Genomic DNA, 18436 nt, shown 5'->3' with positions numbered 1-18436 from the left:
GTGGAGTGTCGTTTCACATTCTTAATTCTTTTTACATTTTCTCCTTCCCAGTAAGGGTTGAATTAAAGTTTTGTTGAGTTAACATATGATTATTTAAATTTTATTTTATGTACTTTTGGCTGTTTCTCAGTTGAATTTAGAAAGTGCTTTTGAGCATAGGTGTGATGATGCATGCCTGTAATCCCAGTATTCAGGAGGCTGAAGCAGGAGAATTGCCATGAGTCTGAGGCTAGCCTGGGCTACACAGTGAGTTCATAGATTGCCTGAGCTACACTAGACAGTAAGACCATGTCTCAAAAAACAAAACAAAAAAATGCTTTTGTGCTTTAATACTGTAAGAGATGAAAATATCACATGGGAAGGTAATAGGCAAGAGCTTTAAAAATAAGCTAGGTAAGTATCTGGTGTGGTGGCACACACCTTTAGTCTTGACTGTTAGAGAGGCTGTGGCTGGAAAATCCTCTGAGCCTTAGAGTTTGAAACTAGCCCAGGAAACAGCAAAAAACTACCCTCTCCCCAAGAAAGGAAGAAGATAGGCAGATCTGAATTTTATTTCTTTCTTATTTAGGCTCAAACTCGTGTAAAATTGAATTTCCTGGACCAGATTGCAAAGTACTGGGAGTTACAGGGAAGTACTCTGAAAATTCCACATGTGGAGAGGAAGATTTTGGACTTGTTTCAACTGAATAAGGTAGAGTGGTAATGTGCACTTACTCATTTAATAATGTTCCTAACAATGAATTTGATCTTCTTTGCCATAAAAAGAAGCTTACTATTTGAAATATATACAATGAAAGTTTCAGTTTTGTGGAGTGATTAGGGTTGGGCTCCTCCTGACACACCCGGAAGCCTTGTCTTGTGGAACATTTTTGCTGGAACCTATTTTGTCATTTTAAAATTTCATGATAATCCTGCAAACACTTCATTTTCACTGTAGTACAAATAAGCTGAGGCCTGAGAAGATTTAAAAAAAAAAAAGACCAAACTAAAAAAAAAAGTCTGAGCCATAATTTATTTCTAGGTTCCACTGAATTCTAAAGCCTACATTCTTTCTGCAAAATAAAAATCTTCATGGAGAGTTCAAGGGTTACAGAGTAGGACTGGGTACTAAAGTCCTTTCTATAGTAGACATCTAATTGTTAACCTAGACATCAAATTGTTATTTGACTGCTTTGGGGATGTGAGAGGCAGTTTTGGGAGGACAAACTTTATGGGTATTCTGTGAAAAGAGGAGATGTTTTAATTTTCTACCTTAAAATTAATAGCACGGGTATTTTGTCTTTTTACCTGAGAAATGTATTTTTAAAAGGTAGCCATAGGGCTGGGGATTTAGCTTAGTGATCTGGCGTCTGCCTTGCAAACTCAAGGAGGCCTGAGTTCGGTCCCCGGTACCAACAATAAAGTAAAATAAAATAAAAGGTAGCCATAGTGAGGCACATTTCATTCTTGGAGTCATATTGAGGCATCGGAGAATTAAAAGTGATTTCTGTTTAAGCATTTCTAATTTCTTTTGCTATTTTACAGTTAGTTGCGGAAGAAGGTGGATTTGCTATTGTTTGCAAGGATAGAAAATGGACCAAAATTGCTACAAAGATGGGGTTTGCTCCTGGCAAAGCTGTAGGTTCACATATCAGAGGGCATTATGAACGAATCCTCAACCCATACAACTTATTCCTCTCTGGAGACAGTTTGAGGGTGAGTTTTGGTGCCAGCCGTAACCTGCTTTATTTCACTGCTTGTTCATACATTGTCTTTCAGGGGGAATGAAAAGGCCTTGATTATGTTTGAATGACATTATTTAGCAAGGCCATGTTTTGTGGATATTTCCTCTACTGCTTTTATTCTGTTTTTGAGAGTAGCCATACTTAGACATTTGCTGTTTGAAAGAATAAGATTGTAGCCACAATGTCATTTTTCTGGCAAAAGCTGAAATCTGTATTTTCTTCAACTACAGGTATTTTTTTTTACAGCAGTGATATTATTTACTTGTTATGGGTTATGCTTTTGTGTTTACTTGCTATTTAAAGGACTCCTGATTGTCACGTGAAGGTATAGCCTGTGAAATAACTTGCCTGCCCTCTTCTGCCACTTGAGATTCCCAAGGAGGTATTCTGAAATACAGTGCTCACATTTGTAACGGACAGGGAACTTCATAATTCTGCATAACTAGTGGGCTCCTCTTCTCATAGTTCTATCCAGGGCCGGGGATTTAGCTCAGTGGTTCCACCACCTGTCTCGCAAGCTCAAGATCCCAAGTTCAATTCCTGATTAACCCTCCCCCCCCCCCCAAACAAGCTCAAGAGACCAAAAGCAATTCCTGATTAACCCTCCCCCCCCCCCAAAGTACTTCTCATAATTCTATCCAGCTATGTTTGTCTCCATACAGAAATAGTATTTGTAAAAAACCAAAAACAAACAAACAAAACCTTAGCTGGGCGTGGTGGCGCATGCCTGTAATCTCATCACTCGGGAGGCGGAGGCAGGAGGATCGCTGTTGAGTTTGAGACCAGCCTGGACTACATAGTGAGTTCCAGGTCAGTCTCGACTACATAGTGAGACCCTGCCTCAAAACAAACAGAAATGGTATTTGTAATATTTGACTGAAAGCTTTTTATCTAATTGAGGCACAGTTATATTATGGAAGTTTCCCACTTATTTCAAGGCCTTAGTAGAAAGGAGTGTCATAATCTGTTTACATTCTTTGAGTTATCCTACAACTAGAACAGCAACCCTATCACTTTAAGAATTGTTCTTGCACTTTGGAAAGCAAGGTTTCTGTTTTATTTTGTGGAGTTTTGAGACAGGGTCTTATGTAGTTCAGGCTGGCCATTGTGCTCAACAACAATTTCTGAGGGCAAACCAGTAATCAAAACCTTATCCTGCCGGGCATGGAGGTGCGTGCCTGTAATCCCAGAACTCGGGAAGTTGAGGCAAGTGGATTGCTATGAATTTTAGGCCAGCCTGGGCCAAGTAGTGAGTTCTAGGTCAGCCCAAACTACATAGCAAGACCGACCCTTTCTCAAAAAACAAAGTAAAAAACCCTTGTCCAGGGCCAGGGATTCGGGTCAGTGGTTCCACTGCCTGCCTGGCAAGTGCAAGGGCCTGAGTTCCATCCCCGGTAGCAAAAAAAAACCCCCAAACCTTTGTCCTATTATAGACCCATACCATGAATGTAGAATGCTTAAATCCTATAGATTTTCATACCATTTTGATTTTTTTTCCCTTTTTTCGTTCTTGAGTTCAGGTGAATTTTCTTTTTAACCTAGAAGAAAGTGGCCAATGGGATATTCAAAAAGATATTTTTCTTTTTCTTTCTTTTTTTTTTAAAAATGTACATTATAGGGCTGGGGATTTAGCTCAGTGGTGCCGCTGCCTGCCTCACAAGCGCAAGGTCCTGAGTTCAATTCCCGGTACCAAAAACAAAAAAAAAAAATCTCATGATGTTTGTGGGCCCTCTTAGGAAAGAGAAGGTCTCACTTGAAGGTAAGGTAATTAGCATTACCTTCAGTGGTAGTATTTTGTTGTGCTCTATTGGCATTAAATTTCATCTTTCACCCAGTTTAGAATTGAAAAGGGGAAACAAACCCCACAGCAAGTGGAGATTCTTGTTTGAACTTGTTATTGTTGTGGACACCACACAATCTGTGTCTCACGAGGTGGACTTTATAAGATAAGCTGAAGTAAATGGAAACCCTGGTAAGGAAGGATACTTTAGTGCAGTGGCTGTTTTCTCTATTCAGGTGACATATTTGACAATAACTTTGCTAGTTACATCTGAAACTAGAGGATTTTAAAATCTAGAAAACCTATTGGATTCTCTTTTATTGCTTCACTTTTTTTTTTGTACTAGGGATCAAACTCAGGACCTTGTGTCTTCAAGGCAGGTGTGGTGCCTCTGAGCTAAATCTCTGCCCCTATTACTTCACTTTAAAAAAATCTGATGTGGGCCAGGGATTTAGCTCAGTGGTTCTGCTGCCTGCCTTGCAAGCACAAGAACCTGAGTTGGATCTCTGGTACCAAAAAAAAAAAAAAAAAAAAAATCTGACATCCTTAATATGGAAAATTACTGTTGATACTTATAAGGGACCTTTCTAACAATTTGGGTCTAAAGTTAATTGATAGTTGCAAACACAGGAAATAGATAGCAGTTGGCCCATTGGGAGTGCCGTGAGCCTGCTGTGGCTTCTTATAACCCTATGAAATCAGCAGTGAAATAAATTAAGACACCACCATTCATCTATTAGAAAAACATTTTGGCCAGGCGTGATGGAGCATGCCTGTAATCTCAGCCCTTGGGAGTCTGAGGCAGGAGGATCACTGTGAGTTCAAGGCCAGCCTGAACTACATAGTGAAACCCTAACTCCAAAAAAACAAAAAAGGAAAGAAAAAATTTTAAGTCTATATAAGTAGGCTACCCCTATTTATATGCATATGTATGCTTATATCTACAGACTTGTCTTTGTCTTTAAATTTTAAAGAACTGGACATGTTATGTTATTCATATAAATTGTAAGATGTACCTTCTAAAAATAAGCAAATCATTAAGAAAAGAAATTCATCAGTATGATTGTGTTTTATTATTTCTAGTGTCTACAGAAGCCCAACCTGACCACAGACACCAAGGACAAGGAGTACAAACCCCACGACATTCCCCAGAGGCAGTCTGTGCAGCCCTCAGAAACCTGTCCCCCAGCCCGACGAGCAAAACGTATGAGAGCAGAGGTGAGTGCCTTGGGAGGTGGCTGAGAAGGACTTGCTGAGCTCTGGGGCCAAATGGCTGTCACACTGGCTGCTCTTCGCAACATACTCTTTGTGGCTTTCACCTCACAAAGCGATGCTTGGCATACTCGAGCTCTTACCCTTGGGGTGGCAGTGGCGAGGGGGTGCCAGCAAAGGGATAAGAAATTGAAATCTTTCTGGGTTCACGCTGCCTCGAAAGACCTTCCTTGTTATGGTCAAACCTCAGGAAGAATTGGTTCTTGGCGCTCCTATTTGGATTGCCTATAAACCTCACAAAATTAGGCGATGTTCATTGGCCGTGAAAGGTGGGAGATGTGAAGTTGAGTGTTTTTTTTTTTTTTTTTTTTTTTTTGTACCAGGCATCAAACTCATGACCTTGCACTTGGCTTGTGCAGGGGCACCACTGAGCTAAACTCCTGGCCTGAGGAGTTTTTAATAGAGAGGTTAAAATATAGTGAAAGCTGTTTTTCTCCAACTTACAGAGGAGGAGTGTGGACTCACTGGCACATACCTTATGCTAAGAGAAAAGTTAGAAAGCATGAAGTGTAGCATTAAACAAATAGGATGAAATAAAAGCACAGGAGGAAGATCAAGAGGAGTAAAAGATTGATAATAAAGCCGGGTGTGGTGGTGCACACCTGTCATCCCAGCACTTGGGAGGCTGAGGCAGGAGGATAGCTATGAGTTTGAGACCAACCTGGGCTACATAGTTCCAGTTCAGTCTCAACTACATAGTGAGACCCTGTCTCAAAAAAAAAAAAAAAAAAAGATTGATAATAAAGATTATTTGTTTTAAAATTTGTCTGCTCCGAGGTTTCCCTGAGGAAAGGAAGAGTATTTTCCCAGTTACTTTGTTACTTACAGAATTGTGGAGAGGGTAGATTCCTGTCTAGCCGGATGGTATGTAAATTGAGCTGGAAAGACTCATACTGCAGTAATCAGACTTATAAATTAATTTCTGGTTGTTTATATTTTTTTTAGTTACTATAATTACAATATTTAATTATTTTTACAAGAGGTCTGCTGGTCCATTCAATTAAATTTGTTCTCAGAACCATTACATTTCTTGCTGAATCTCATTTAGAGCCCAAGCAAGTTGGTTAATTTTTACTTCCATCGCTTTTTTGTTCTTGCATGTTTCTTCCAAAAGTTCAAGCATTTCTCCTTCAACTTGATGAACCTTTAAATTTGCAGAATCAATGCATTTCTGTTTTTCACTTGCCAGTTGTACTATTTCAACTTGACGAACTTCAATAATTGCATCTACTTGTTTTTTAAAGGTATCATCCACACTGTGAAGCTCTTTGACTGCATCCTTTTGTAGTTCAATACTTTTGTCCCTTTCTGTTTTCAAATTTTTCTTTCACTTCTCTTACTTGTGTTTCAAGATGGCTTAGAAGTGCTCCTTTATCATGCCATTTCTGATTAAGTGTACTTTTTAATAGAGTGTACTTTCTTATTTCTTCAAGTTCTACTTTCTTTGCTTTCAACTGTTCTTTCAATTTTTTTCTTTCATTGTGCCTTTCTAGTTTTCCTGTTATCCAGCTGTAAAGATTTTCATCCTTATTGTTGAGCACATTTTTCTATTTCAGTGATCTTTTCTTGTAATATTTTGATTTGTTCATATTGCTGTTTAATAATTGTCAAAGATGAAAATTAGCCATTTTATTTTCTAAAGATTAGATAAATAAGATAATTGTTTTTCATTTTGATAAATTGAAGATGCTAAAAAATTTGGTGGACCTGTTTTTCTGAATTAATAGAATAGGAAAATAAAGATTTTGAAGTTCATAAGCATGTTTAAGGTCCGTTAATGCAAGAATCATTTCTTCCTGAGATAATTTGTTGATCTTTAGATGTATATGCAGTGAATGCCCTCGTGCTATGGATCCCTAGGTCTGCCCGGGTGATACCCAGTGGTAGTGATTGCACCCGTGGAAGAAATTGTACGAGCTGTGGGTATCCGAGTCTGTTCACGCCTGGCCACATGTAGAGTGACGTGTAGTTCCACAATGCTTCAGTGTTAGTGGAGCGCAGGAATTATTTTATTTGCTTTTCCAACAGACACCAACACTTAAGAAACGATAGAAACTGAGGCAGGTTTATATGTCCTCAATCTGGAGGGAATTTTTAACAGTTTAGTGATGTTAGAAGTGCGGTATTTATGTAACTCCTTGGGATTTAGCTTAGTGAGAATTGAATAAAGAACAGAGAATAGATGAGAACTGAGACTCTCTAGGATTAAAAAAAACGATAATTTCTATATTGAGTAGTAATATTTGTAATTTGTTCCCGATTTTTTGCCCCCCTTCCCCCATTATTCAACCTAGGAGCTGTGATTGAAAATTGAGGTGAATATTAAATTTTTCATTTTATTTATTTATTTATTTTGATACCAGGGATTGAATTTAGGCTCTTGCGCTTATGAGGCAGGTGGTAGAACCACTAAGCCAAATCCCTGTCTTCTTTTTTTTTTTAATTTATTTTAAATTTATCATAAAAACACATCACACCACAATTGCCTTCTAAATATTCTGCTCCTATTCAAACACACATCCTAAACATTCTTGCTACCAGGGACTGAACTCCTGTCCTGACACTTGTGAGGTAGGTGCAGTGTCACTGAGTTAAATCCCGGCCCGTTCTCACCACTTTTTTTTTGTACTGGGGATCAAACTCGGGACCTTGTGCTTGTGAAGCAGGTGGTGGAGCCCCTGAGCTAAATCCCTGGCTCTATAGAAAGTACATGGCGGAACCGCTAGTATATTAGTTACTTTATTTTTTTTTTTTGTACCAGGGATTGAACTCAGGACCTTGTGCTTGCAAGAAGTTTCACCACTGAGCTAAATTCCTGGCATCTTGCCATTTTTGAAGTACAGACATTCCTCTTTTTTTTTTTTTTTGGTACCGGGACTCGAACTTGGGACCTTGCACTTGCAAGGCCGGCCGCGAACCGCTGAGTTAAATCCTCAGCCCCAACATTCCTCATTTAATGACAGAGTTCCATTCTTTTTTTTTTTTTCTGGCACCCGGGATCAAACTCCAGAATCTGTGCTTATAAGGCAGGCGGTGGAACCACTGAGCTAAATCCCCAGCCCCAGAGTTCCATTCTTGAGACTCTAGTTGTTAATTGAATTGGTTGCTGAATGAGGAATTGTATATAGTATGTATATTCAGAACAAAGAAGTGGTTAAAGCAAACTCCAACTTGGTGCCTGTTTTTATTTGCATAACTCTTACATGTACTGTAATGTGTAATAGAACATAAAAACTACAGTACTCTAAGGTACAATCAGCAAAAATTTTAGTACTTTATAAATGGTGTACTGTACTAAAAAAATCGAGGCTCTATAAACAAGATGTACAGAACTGTACAAAAAAAGAAAAGAAAAATGGTTTGTAAGTCATTATGTCAGTAGGTCATCAAACAAAGAATAGCTGTAGTTCTGGTAGTCCTCTTCCTTGAATGTCTCTATTTGGGCTTTTGTGGCTGCCTGAATGTCCTGAATCCGTTCAAAGCTTGTACCTTTTGTGATCATTTTGACTTTGGGGGGAAAAGCCAGAAGTCAACACGTGTCCAATCTAGTTAATAAGATAGATGAAAATACACTAAATTGATTTTACAAGCCTACTTTTTCCATTGTTGGATGATACCCAGCAGCAGAATTCACCATATGTTGAATCATACCTTGTAAAGACACTCGTGAAGAACACTTCCAGAACTACTTCAGAAAGTGGCAAGAATGATGGGATATATGTGTAAAATGAATACTTCTTTCTGTTACAAGAAGCATTCATGTATCTGACAATTTTTTTAAGGCTATGAATATTAAAATAGAACCAGAAGACACTACAGAAGCCAGAACTCATAATCTGAGACGTCGGATGGGTTGTCCAACTCCAAAATGTGAAAATGGTAAGATAATTTATCTCTGAATAAGAAAGAAAAAGTAAAGAAGCAAAAGTAACTATTTGTTAAATTAAGTAGATGTTAGAGGTTGCATAAGAAAGTACCACAGAATTACCCAAAATTATGTAGTATTACTAAGTTGGGCTTTGAGAAATCTTCTGTGCCAGTGTTCTCATAATTAATTGGCCATTGGGAAAGAGCAACAAGCATGTGCTTATTAGCAATGTAGGTGAATCTCTCAGATATAACAAGTTGCTTCTTTGAAATTTAGTCCAGTGCATTCATTGCAAAATGGTGATTTGAAAGTATAAGTATCTTTGACTATCTCACGGATTTGTTTTAGACAAGGCAGAGAGAGAGGGAGGGAGGGAGGAGAGAGAGAGAGAGAGATTGTAAGTCTGAATTTTATTAAGTCACTGAGAGGTAGCTTTAGTATTCTCTTAGGAGAAATCCTATATGCCAAATAGGAGGCACATGCAAATGAAGAAATCATTGAAATTAGCTTTTACTGATGAATAAGTTAATGGAAAGGTCATACAGTCTAGTGGGAAGTAATGAAATGAATCCCAATCCTGGTTCAACTACTAACTAGTTGTATATAAACTTTGAGGGGTTTTTTTTTTTGTTTTTTTTTTTTTTTGTGCCAGAGATCGAACTCGGGTCCTTGCGATTGCGATGCAGGCAGCGGCACCACTGAGCTAAATCCCTGGCCGGGGATTTTTTTTTTAATTAAAAAAAAAGTTTTAGTAGACGTTTGCAGTATGTGATGGTTATTCATTCATTTTGTCTTTTAACATCAGTTTTTTAAGTATTAGAAATGGATTTGTTGTGAAGGATTAAATACTTTCTAGAAGCATTTGGTATAGCACAGTAATTAATTACCAGGGTTTTTACCAATTTTAGTCAAATTGTCAGTCTCTGGACCAGAAAATCGTCTTAGATCTTAGAGAAAAGTGTGAAACATGAAGGAGGTCCAGTTGAACTGTTAGCCTCTCAGTTATCACCATGACTCAGTATCTGCTATGTGTTGGTCTTAGGAAAATTCTGTTAGGTCCTGGTCTGAAGGCATACAAAGGTGAGCAACATGTACCCCACCCCTTGAAAATTAATGGGAATGAGAGTGCATTTTATCATAAAGCAGCCAGTATCGAGTCCTTGAATATGGTGACCCTGGTGCTGCTGTGATGAAGACAGTTAAGCTTGTGTACAGTGTGTGCTGTGGAAGGGAGGCGATGAGATGAGGGAGGAAGCAGAGGAGAGCACAGTGCAGAACGAGCTGACTTTGGATTGCCTCCTGCAGAGAAAGAAATGAAAAGTAACATCAAACAAGAACCCTTTGAGAAGAAAGATTATATTGTAGAGAGTGAGAAGGAAAAGCCCAAGAGTCGATCTAAAAAAACCACCAATGCTGTGAGTTGACATCTCCTTTTCTCCTTTCCCCATGTCTTCTTTTCCTCATTCCATTCCTTTCTTTCATCTCCTTTGCCCCAAGCTGATCGTTTGTAGCTTTCCTGAAGATTGGCTATCTTAAGTGTCTGACAACAACAGCAAAGCATCTCTTCAAGTCAGTTTATAGTGCTGTCAGTTTATAAAAGAGGAAATGCTGGATTACATTGTGAAGATGGTGGTAACACCTGGGTAAGGGTTAGTGGCATCCTGTGTTCTGGAGCACAGTTTAGCACAGAGTAGTGGTGAGTGTCATAGGCAGGATTGTTCATAAATCACTAGCCCACCCCTGGAGGAGCTGAAAGCTAGATAAAAAACCGACATAGTTGGTAGTTTTCAACTACCCAGTTAGCAAAGGAAAGGAAATTGATGGAATGAAAAGGGAAAGGAGTCAGGCATTAGTTGTGAGGATATGGCAGGGTTAGGGATCTGGTCCCTCTTTTGGAAACCTTGATTACAAGTGAAGCTTGAGGACATTGGAATGTGGCTGGTGACCCATGTTCATCTTTCCCTTCCCTTCTGAGAGCTTTGTATCTCAGAATTAGAAGGTGGATTGGGGGAAGGGGGCATTGGATTTTTTTTATTAGTACATAATGATTACATTCATCATGAGGGTTGATACATGGACATAATGCATCTTAGTTTCTATGCCCCTTCCCTATCTCCCTCTCTTTCCTGGAATTAGAAGTAATTCTAATGGAATGTATTCTTTATAAATATCATCTCTGCCCCTCTCCCACCACATATACACGCACGGATATAATTATAAAATTGGCAGAGCCCGGATTTTTATTTCCCACAATAAAGAGGCTGAAAAGGTAAAATTCCCTGTCAAGCTGAAGGTTAGGGGTAATGTTAGTTTGCTGTGGATTGCATAAGAAAGTACCACAGATTGGTTGGCTTGAATAACAGAAATTTCTTTGCAGTTCTGTGGTCTGGGAAGTCTGAGATGTAGGTGTTGGCAGGGTTGCTTTCTTCTAAGGTCACCTTCCTTCTCTTTGGCTGTAGATGGCTGTCTTCTCCATGTCTCCACGTAGTCTTTACTCTGTGTCCATATCTATGTCCTAATCTCTTTTTATAAGGACACCCATGATAGTGGAGTAGACCCACCCTATTTTATTTTAATCGTTTTATCATAAGTTACTTTTTTTGGGGGGGGTACCAGGGATTGAACTTAGGAGGACCTTACACTTGAGAGGCAGGTGTGGCAGCACTGGGCTAAAATCTCCAGCTATCTTAATTATTTCTTAAAGGCTCTTTCTACAGAAATAGTCACATTCTGAGATACTGAGGGTTAGGACTTCAAAATATGAATTTTGAGGGAATATAGTTCAACCCATATGAGATAAAGAACTATGCTTTATCACTGGGTATTTGGGAACCTTCTTAGCTATGACCCCTTATTTAGAATTCAAAGTGGTGGCTTAATGGTACGCAGTTAATGTTAAATGAATCTTTCCATTTATATATGGCAAAATAGAATTCTTCCTTCCTAAATTCTACTTTTAGTTAAGCTGGTAATTTATTACTTAACACCTTATTCTTCTAGAAGTCTGTCTTTAAACTACCAAAATCTGTCTATTTAACACATTTTGCTGGCTTAACCACCTGCAGTATGTGCATGACCGTCTCATTGGACAGCTTGTACCACCTGATGGACTGTCCCATGTTGCCCGATGGAACAGTTGGGAATGTATCGCCAGTGGTTCAGAGCCACATGGCAGCAAGAAACAAATTACAGCTCTGTTGTTAATGTTACATAACAACTGAGAAACCTAGAACATACTTTAGAGTCAGAGCTGCATGTGTTGTAGTATTCCTTATAGAAGGTGAACTCTTTGAAGCAGCAAAGAATATTTTAGATCCATTTCATTCTTAGAAGTTTACAGTGTCAATTAAGAGCTCATGTTCCTTTGTTCTCTGTGCATTTTCATTGCTGCAGGTGGACCTGTATGTCTGTCTCTTATGTGGCAGTGGCAGTGATGAGGACCGGCTTCTCTTGTGTGATGGTTGTGATGACAGTTACCATACCTTTTGTTTGATCCCACCTCTCCATGATGTTCCCAAGGGAGACTGGAGGTGTCCTAAGTGTTTGGCTCAGGTAAGAATTAATGACAGAGGTAGTTAGCATTAGAAACTTTGCTTCAAGGCATTTTTGTTTGCCTATGGGTTTTAGATTTGGCAGTGGATAATGATGAAGCCCATGAATAAAACTGAACTGGACCTGTGAGAAAGAAAAGGGTCCTGGAAAGGGTTAGGTGAGAGGTGGGAAAAAAATTTTTTTTGGTACTGGGGATTGAATTTAGGACTAGCCCTATGCTATTGTTTGTTTTTGAAAATTTCATTGGAAAAAGCACTACACTACATGCTCTTTGGAAGAATTCTTAAACACTGAATAATTTAAAACAGAGGTATGATTTCACATAGTGATTAATATATTATATATTTATCTATACTTAGAACTGTAAACAGGGCTGGGGATTTAGCTCAGTGGCACCACGCTTGCCTCGTAAGCACTAGGGCCCGAGTTTGATATCTGGTACCAAAAATCAGAACAAAACTATAAACAGGTTGAATTACATTGCATAAGTTTTTTAAAATTGTCTAATGTTTTGGTTTCTTTTCATGTAGCACTGATCTTACTGATACTTTTAGTAAAATATGAAAAGGATTTTAATTAATATGGATTATTTTGAAGTATGAAGCAGTCAAAATAGTATTGCATTTTGTGTTGTGGTTAGATTATAGTAGTAAATTAATGCCTGTAGTGAGTCTGACTTAACATTGGTTCTGGGTGTTCAAATCGACTGGCTTAGTGTGATCTTTGGCAGTGTGTAATACCCCTGTTAACCTCCAGTTGTTTTTTTATGGTATTAGGTTATGACAACCATTCTGTTTCATTGGTGTTTTGCCTTCGTTTCGATCTATTTTATAGATTTGGTGTTGACTTTTTTAGATTTAATGTTCAGGATGACATCCTTCTCATTTTCATTATGGAAACATTTGATGCTGAAAGAAGTCAAAGTTTTAGACTGTCTCTTTATAAATGTTTAAATTACGCTACTCTGTTATGGCTGTTAAAATAGATACTTTATTTGCTCAATAGCAAATAAAATGTATTTCATTTGCTCAGTAAAACAACCTCATTCTTTTTAGGCAGGTTTATTTTTCTAATGTAGACCTCTTAAATTAAAATGATTTTATGTGTTCTTTTGACAGTTGACCAAATAATTGACCTTTTTCGGTGTCATGTAAACACAAATTTGCTTTTTTTGTTTGCAGGAATGTAGTAAGCCACAAGAAGCATTTGGCTTTGAACAAGCAGCCAGGGACTATACCCTTCGTACTTTTGGAGAAATGGCAGATGCATTCAAATCTGATTATTTCAACATGCCGGTCCATGTATGTACTTACATACTGCTCTGATTTAGGATTTTAATAACTTTTGGAGAAATGTATACCTGAAGATAGCTTTGAGTGGAGTCTCACACTGAGTCATTATGTAGAATGAAACTTTCTTTTTTTTTTTTGGAGACAGGATCTCACTTACTATATAGTTCAGACTGCTCTGGAACTCACTGTAGCTCATGCTGTTCTCATACTTGCAGTGATCCTCCTGCCTCAGCCTCCTGAGTGTTGGGATTACAGGCATGTACCACCACCCAGCAGCTGAAACTTTTAAAATATGATTAGTGGTATTAAAATTCTATAGTGCTGTACTTTAAAATGTGTTCTGATATTTCATTCAAGGGTTTCACTAGAGATATCTCTTTTCACACAAATTGCACACAACAGTAATATAGGACCAGTAAAAAATTACCAACAGTCCTTTCAGCACAACACATGTAATTTAAAGGAAACTTCAAAATGCATTTTATTTTTGCTGTTTTGAGACAGGGTCTCATATATAATTTAGGTTGAGCTTGAATTCACTGTGTAGGCTAGGCTGGCCTGGAACTCATGATGATCCTCCTGTCCCAGCCTCCCGAGTAGTGTGGTTACAAACATTCACTACCACGCTGGGCTCACAAAATTTTTTGAGTGACTGCTGTGTTTCAGCCAGTGTGCTATGCCTTGGGAACACATTTATTATATATTACTGTGAAATCCTAAATTACTGTTTTAAACTTGAGGATAAGATACCATTTTTAATTCTGTTAGTCACTTAAGTGCATAAGTATGATTCATTCAGCATTTACTATTTCATCAAATGAGTACACCAGAATTAAATAGTTTCCTACAATAATTGTGGATATTTGAGCTCTAGTTTTCCTTAGTACTATGCTGTAACAAATGTGTCATGCATGTAGATCTCTGTAATTGGATTTTCTTCTTGAGATCAGTGAGGTCAGATGAATGTATTTGTCCCTCATCTCACACCAGTAGCTGTATCAACTTATGTAACCCCACAGTATATTAGCAAACCTGTTTTCCCTAACATGACTAACGTGTTCTGTTAAGTGTTTATCTGCTAATGGGCTTAAATTTAAACTCCATTTGAATTTTTAGTTCTTTTGACTCCTGCATCATAGTATTTCCCTACAAATTTTCTTAACCATATAACCTCTTCTTTGGTTGGCTTTTTTTTTTTAAAGATGACCACATTCATCTATACATATTTAAGTTACTTGGCTGTAGACTCAAATAGATTAACAGATCTTTGACAGTTTGGTGACTCTTTATTCTAAGACTACTGCTGCAAAGTAACTGACCTTTGTATTCATAACCTGCACCCTGTCTTTTCATTGCTTGTCTACATTATGCTCAGCCAGGTCTATTGGAAATGATAAAAGGATGGACCTGGGGGCCGGGGATTTAGCTCAGTGGTGCTGCTGTCTGAGTGGCAAGCGCAAGGTCCTGAGTTTGATCTTCAGTACCAAAAAAAACCCAAAAATCATAACAAAACAAAACAAAAAAGGATGGATCCGGATAATGTGTTCAAAGGCATCATTTGGACACAGCTATCCATTATTGCTATACAGTTGCCAACCAAATTGTATACTACATCTCTCAAACATTTCCAATTTGTAAATATCAACATTTTACTTTGTTTGGCTCCCTTTTACAACTGTGGCCAAGTTTGTGATAGAAGAATATGAATTCTTCATTCTTCATTGTTGTTTTAAATTTTTATAATTTAAATTGGTTTAATCTTGAAGCATAATCCAACGAGACTGAAAATTAAACATTTTAAGTCTTGTACCAAATAGTAAAATACTCGAAGGCCTTCAGGATCCTTTGACTGATTTGCATCAATAAGGGACCCTATCTTTGATGTGCTAAAAGAAATATGTTCATCTCCAATTACAATTTCAAGCTCCTGCTGGCCAACCTGCTGGGATGGTCACAAAGCGCCATCTTCGGTAACTTCATTGTCATTAGTAATTCTCTTCAGTTCTTCCATTACACTTTTGCGGACATTCGCCTCTTTTCTGATCGTGACATCATTTTTGTAATTGCTGTTGTTGGTGTATCTAAGCTTTCTGTCCAGCCAAAACTTGAACTCCAAATCTTGTGTCTGAACTTTCCCTATATCCTACGTAGTAGTGCAGGTAGAATCACTAGCCATAGATGTTTCTGTTCCCTGAAAATGCATCAAGAGCCCAGCAAATGTGCCTGTTTTTTATTTTTTGAGACAGGATCTCGCTATGTAGTTCAAGTTGGCCTTGAGCTCACTATGTAGCCCAGGCTGTACGATGAATTCTCCTGCCTCAGCCCCCTGAGTGCTGAGATTATAGGTGTGCACCTCCACACCTGGCAGAATTCTTAGTTTGTTTTAGTTATTTGTTTCTTTTTGTTTTTATTTGCTTATCATAAAATTCTTTGAGATGTTGCCTGAATTGTTGTGAAATCAATTATGGACCATTACAGACAGAATTTTTCTTTAGAAGGCCACTCTTGATTCCTGTCTCTTAACTAATTTACCAAGTCAAATTGGTCACAGGCAGTTTGGTGAATGAGTGAAAAAACTCATTTTTTCCCTTCATTATATTTCCAGATGGTTCCCACAGAGCTGGTCGAGAAAGAATTTTGGCGACTGGTAAGCACTATTGAAGAAGATGTCACAGTGGAATATGGAGCTGATATTGCTTCAAAGGAATTTGGCAGTGGCTTTCCTGTCCGAGATGGAAAAATCAAACTTTCACCTGAAGAAGAGGTAGGCCCAAGCTGTGGGACACTTTAGTTTATGGGGGAGCTCTGCATTTAAAGCTGCAGTCAGCATGCCATCGATCTACAGGATATAATACGGGATTAATGGTAGCACTATGGGCATGGTGGTACGTGGCTGGAATTCCAGCTCTTTGAAGGCCAGGGCAGAGGGATCATAAGTTCAAGGCCAACCAGAACTACATAGTGGCTCCTGTCACAAAAAAACTTTTAAAAGACATTAAAAAAAACAAAACAAAACACACACCTTACCTGTTAAACATAAAAGCCCATGTAAGTGGGTTGGAAATGTAGTTATTTATTGAAATTGTTTGATCACCTTGGTTACTTTCAGCAAATTTTTACTCACCTGACTTTCACTGATTTCAAGAAAACTGGAAAGACCTAATTGCTAATTGCTACTACATTGTGGCAACAAAGGAAAATTACTTAACCATCTTTTGACTTTAGGTTCTATAACCTTGGTTTCTCCTCCTTAAAAAATCAGAGGAGTAGAACTCATACCTATTTATATCTTTAAACATTTTTTTTATTAGTGCGTGATTGCAGTACCTAATATTTACATTTGTTGTATGGACCTGGTGCATGTGCATAACACATTTTAATTCCCTTCATTCTCTGTCCCTCTCCTCCCTTCCCCCTCCATCTCTTGATCCTCTTGTCATTGGAGAAAGACCTTCCACCAACTCCTGTTATCTTTTATTTTTCTCTTTATAATTTGAGCTTGTGTGTCTGATATACTTCATGTAATATTACCCGTTTTCCTATAAAGGACTCAAATTTTTCTTTGTGGTAGAGTAATACTCAGCTGTCCATAAACCCCACATTTTCTCTGTCCACTCATCTGTTTATGGACACAAAGGCTGCTTCCAAGATTATTTAGCTACAGTGATTGTACTGTTGTAAACATGAGTATGCATGGATTACTCTAACATGATGGTCTTTACCTCTTTGCAAAGATAACTAGAAAGGGCTTAGCTGGGTCAAATGGAATATCTGGTTTTTGAGGATAATGGCATAATGGCATTATGGAAATAACTTTCCAGTGTCCATTCCCTCCAACAATGTAGAAGGCTTCCTTTCCCTCACAGCCTCACCTGCATGGGTCTAGAGTTTTTCACACCCATCAGCTTATAGAAAGATTTTTGTTCCCATCCTGGTAAGAGGTGAAGTTTAAAAAAAAATTTTTTTTTAAATCTAATATTCACAGAAAAGTACATAATCATATAGCTTGACAGATATTTGCAAACTGAGCACACCCATGTAACCAGCACTAGAACAAGAAACAGAATATTCCCAACCCTCTAGAAGGTCTCCCATTGCCCTCTCCCTGACCCTGTCTCAAAAAAAAAAAAAGTATACACTATTTGAGGCCATAAAACCTGTCTAAAAAAATAACAAAACCAAACCAAAAAACCTAACTTACGGGCATCCTTCCACTCCTCAACCAGCCTGCTATTTTGAAGGAGACTCTTTTCAGACAGCTTTTAGAGGCAGAATTCTAAAGTTGTTAGCATGCTACAGCTAAAACCTTCACCCTCTTTTGTCTTCTTACTTTTAGGAATATCTTGATAGTGGCTGGAATCTGAACAATATGCCAGTGATGGAGCAGTCTGTCCTTGCTCACATTACTGCAGACATATGCGGCATGAAGCTGCCTTGGCTGTATGTGGGAATGTGCTTTTCTTCCTTCTGTTGGCATATCGAAGACCATTGGAGCTATTCAATCAACTACCTGCACTGGTGAGCAGTCACTGTAACCTGTGAGCAGAAATGTGGGCTGAAGAGGAAAACTTTCCTCTTGCACTCAGACATGTCTCAGTTGAGTCTGAAGAGTAGTGACGTGCACACACACACCACTGTTAGAATAAACATTCTTTCAAGTTAAGACAGTGGTTCATAAAGCTTCCTAGAAAGTCCCGTGGATCCTGCTACACTGTTTTGTAAGTGTAGCATGTTTTGGGGATAGGATGTTTTTTGTCTGAAGTAAGTTGTTAACTTTGGAAAGGCTAAAAGGCACTGAACCTTGCTTGCACTGTGGGCAGTCTCATTTGGTGACAGTGGTAACCCAGATGGCCCTATGGGAAAGGAGCCAAGGTATAGGTACATCATGTCTTCTTCTAGGTCCTTGGGGTTGCCAGCTTCTTCTTCTTTTTTTTTTTTTTTTTTTCCT

At 38.3% G+C, this 18436-nt stretch overlaps 1 protein-coding gene and 1 pseudogene across 2 annotated transcripts in view; one reads left to right on the top strand and one right to left on the bottom strand.

Annotated features, from left to right (window-relative positions):
* The window catches only part of Kdm5b (lysine demethylase 5B), a 69242-nt gene that overhangs the window by 28490 nt on the left and 22316 nt on the right, over positions 1-18436 (top strand). For both annotated transcript variants that reach the window (XM_010645072.3, XM_010645073.3), the window contains exons 3-11: positions 569-691; positions 1525-1695; positions 4588-4722; positions 8559-8655; positions 9950-10059; positions 12038-12196; positions 13378-13497; positions 16094-16252; positions 17825-18006. In XM_010645072.3, the coding sequence (XP_010643374.1) occupies positions 569-691; positions 1525-1695; positions 4588-4722; positions 8559-8655; positions 9950-10059; positions 12038-12196; positions 13378-13497; positions 16094-16252; positions 17825-18006 (1256 nt within the window). The remainder of the gene's footprint in view (positions 1-568; positions 692-1524; positions 1696-4587; positions 4723-8558; positions 8656-9949; positions 10060-12037; positions 12197-13377; positions 13498-16093; positions 16253-17824; positions 18007-18436) is intronic.
* The window catches only part of LOC104876842, a 9956-nt pseudogene continuing 6752 nt past the window's right edge, over positions 15233-18436 (bottom strand).

This window comes from Fukomys damarensis, unplaced genomic scaffold (assembly GCF_012274545.1).
Source record: "Fukomys damarensis isolate Sample0158 unplaced genomic scaffold, DMR_v1.0_HiC HiC_scaffold_11, whole genome shotgun sequence".
In the NCBI taxonomy this organism is placed as follows: Eukaryota; Metazoa; Chordata; class Mammalia; order Rodentia; family Bathyergidae; genus Fukomys; species Fukomys damarensis.
This window is presented reverse-complemented; position numbering and strand designations above follow the sequence as displayed.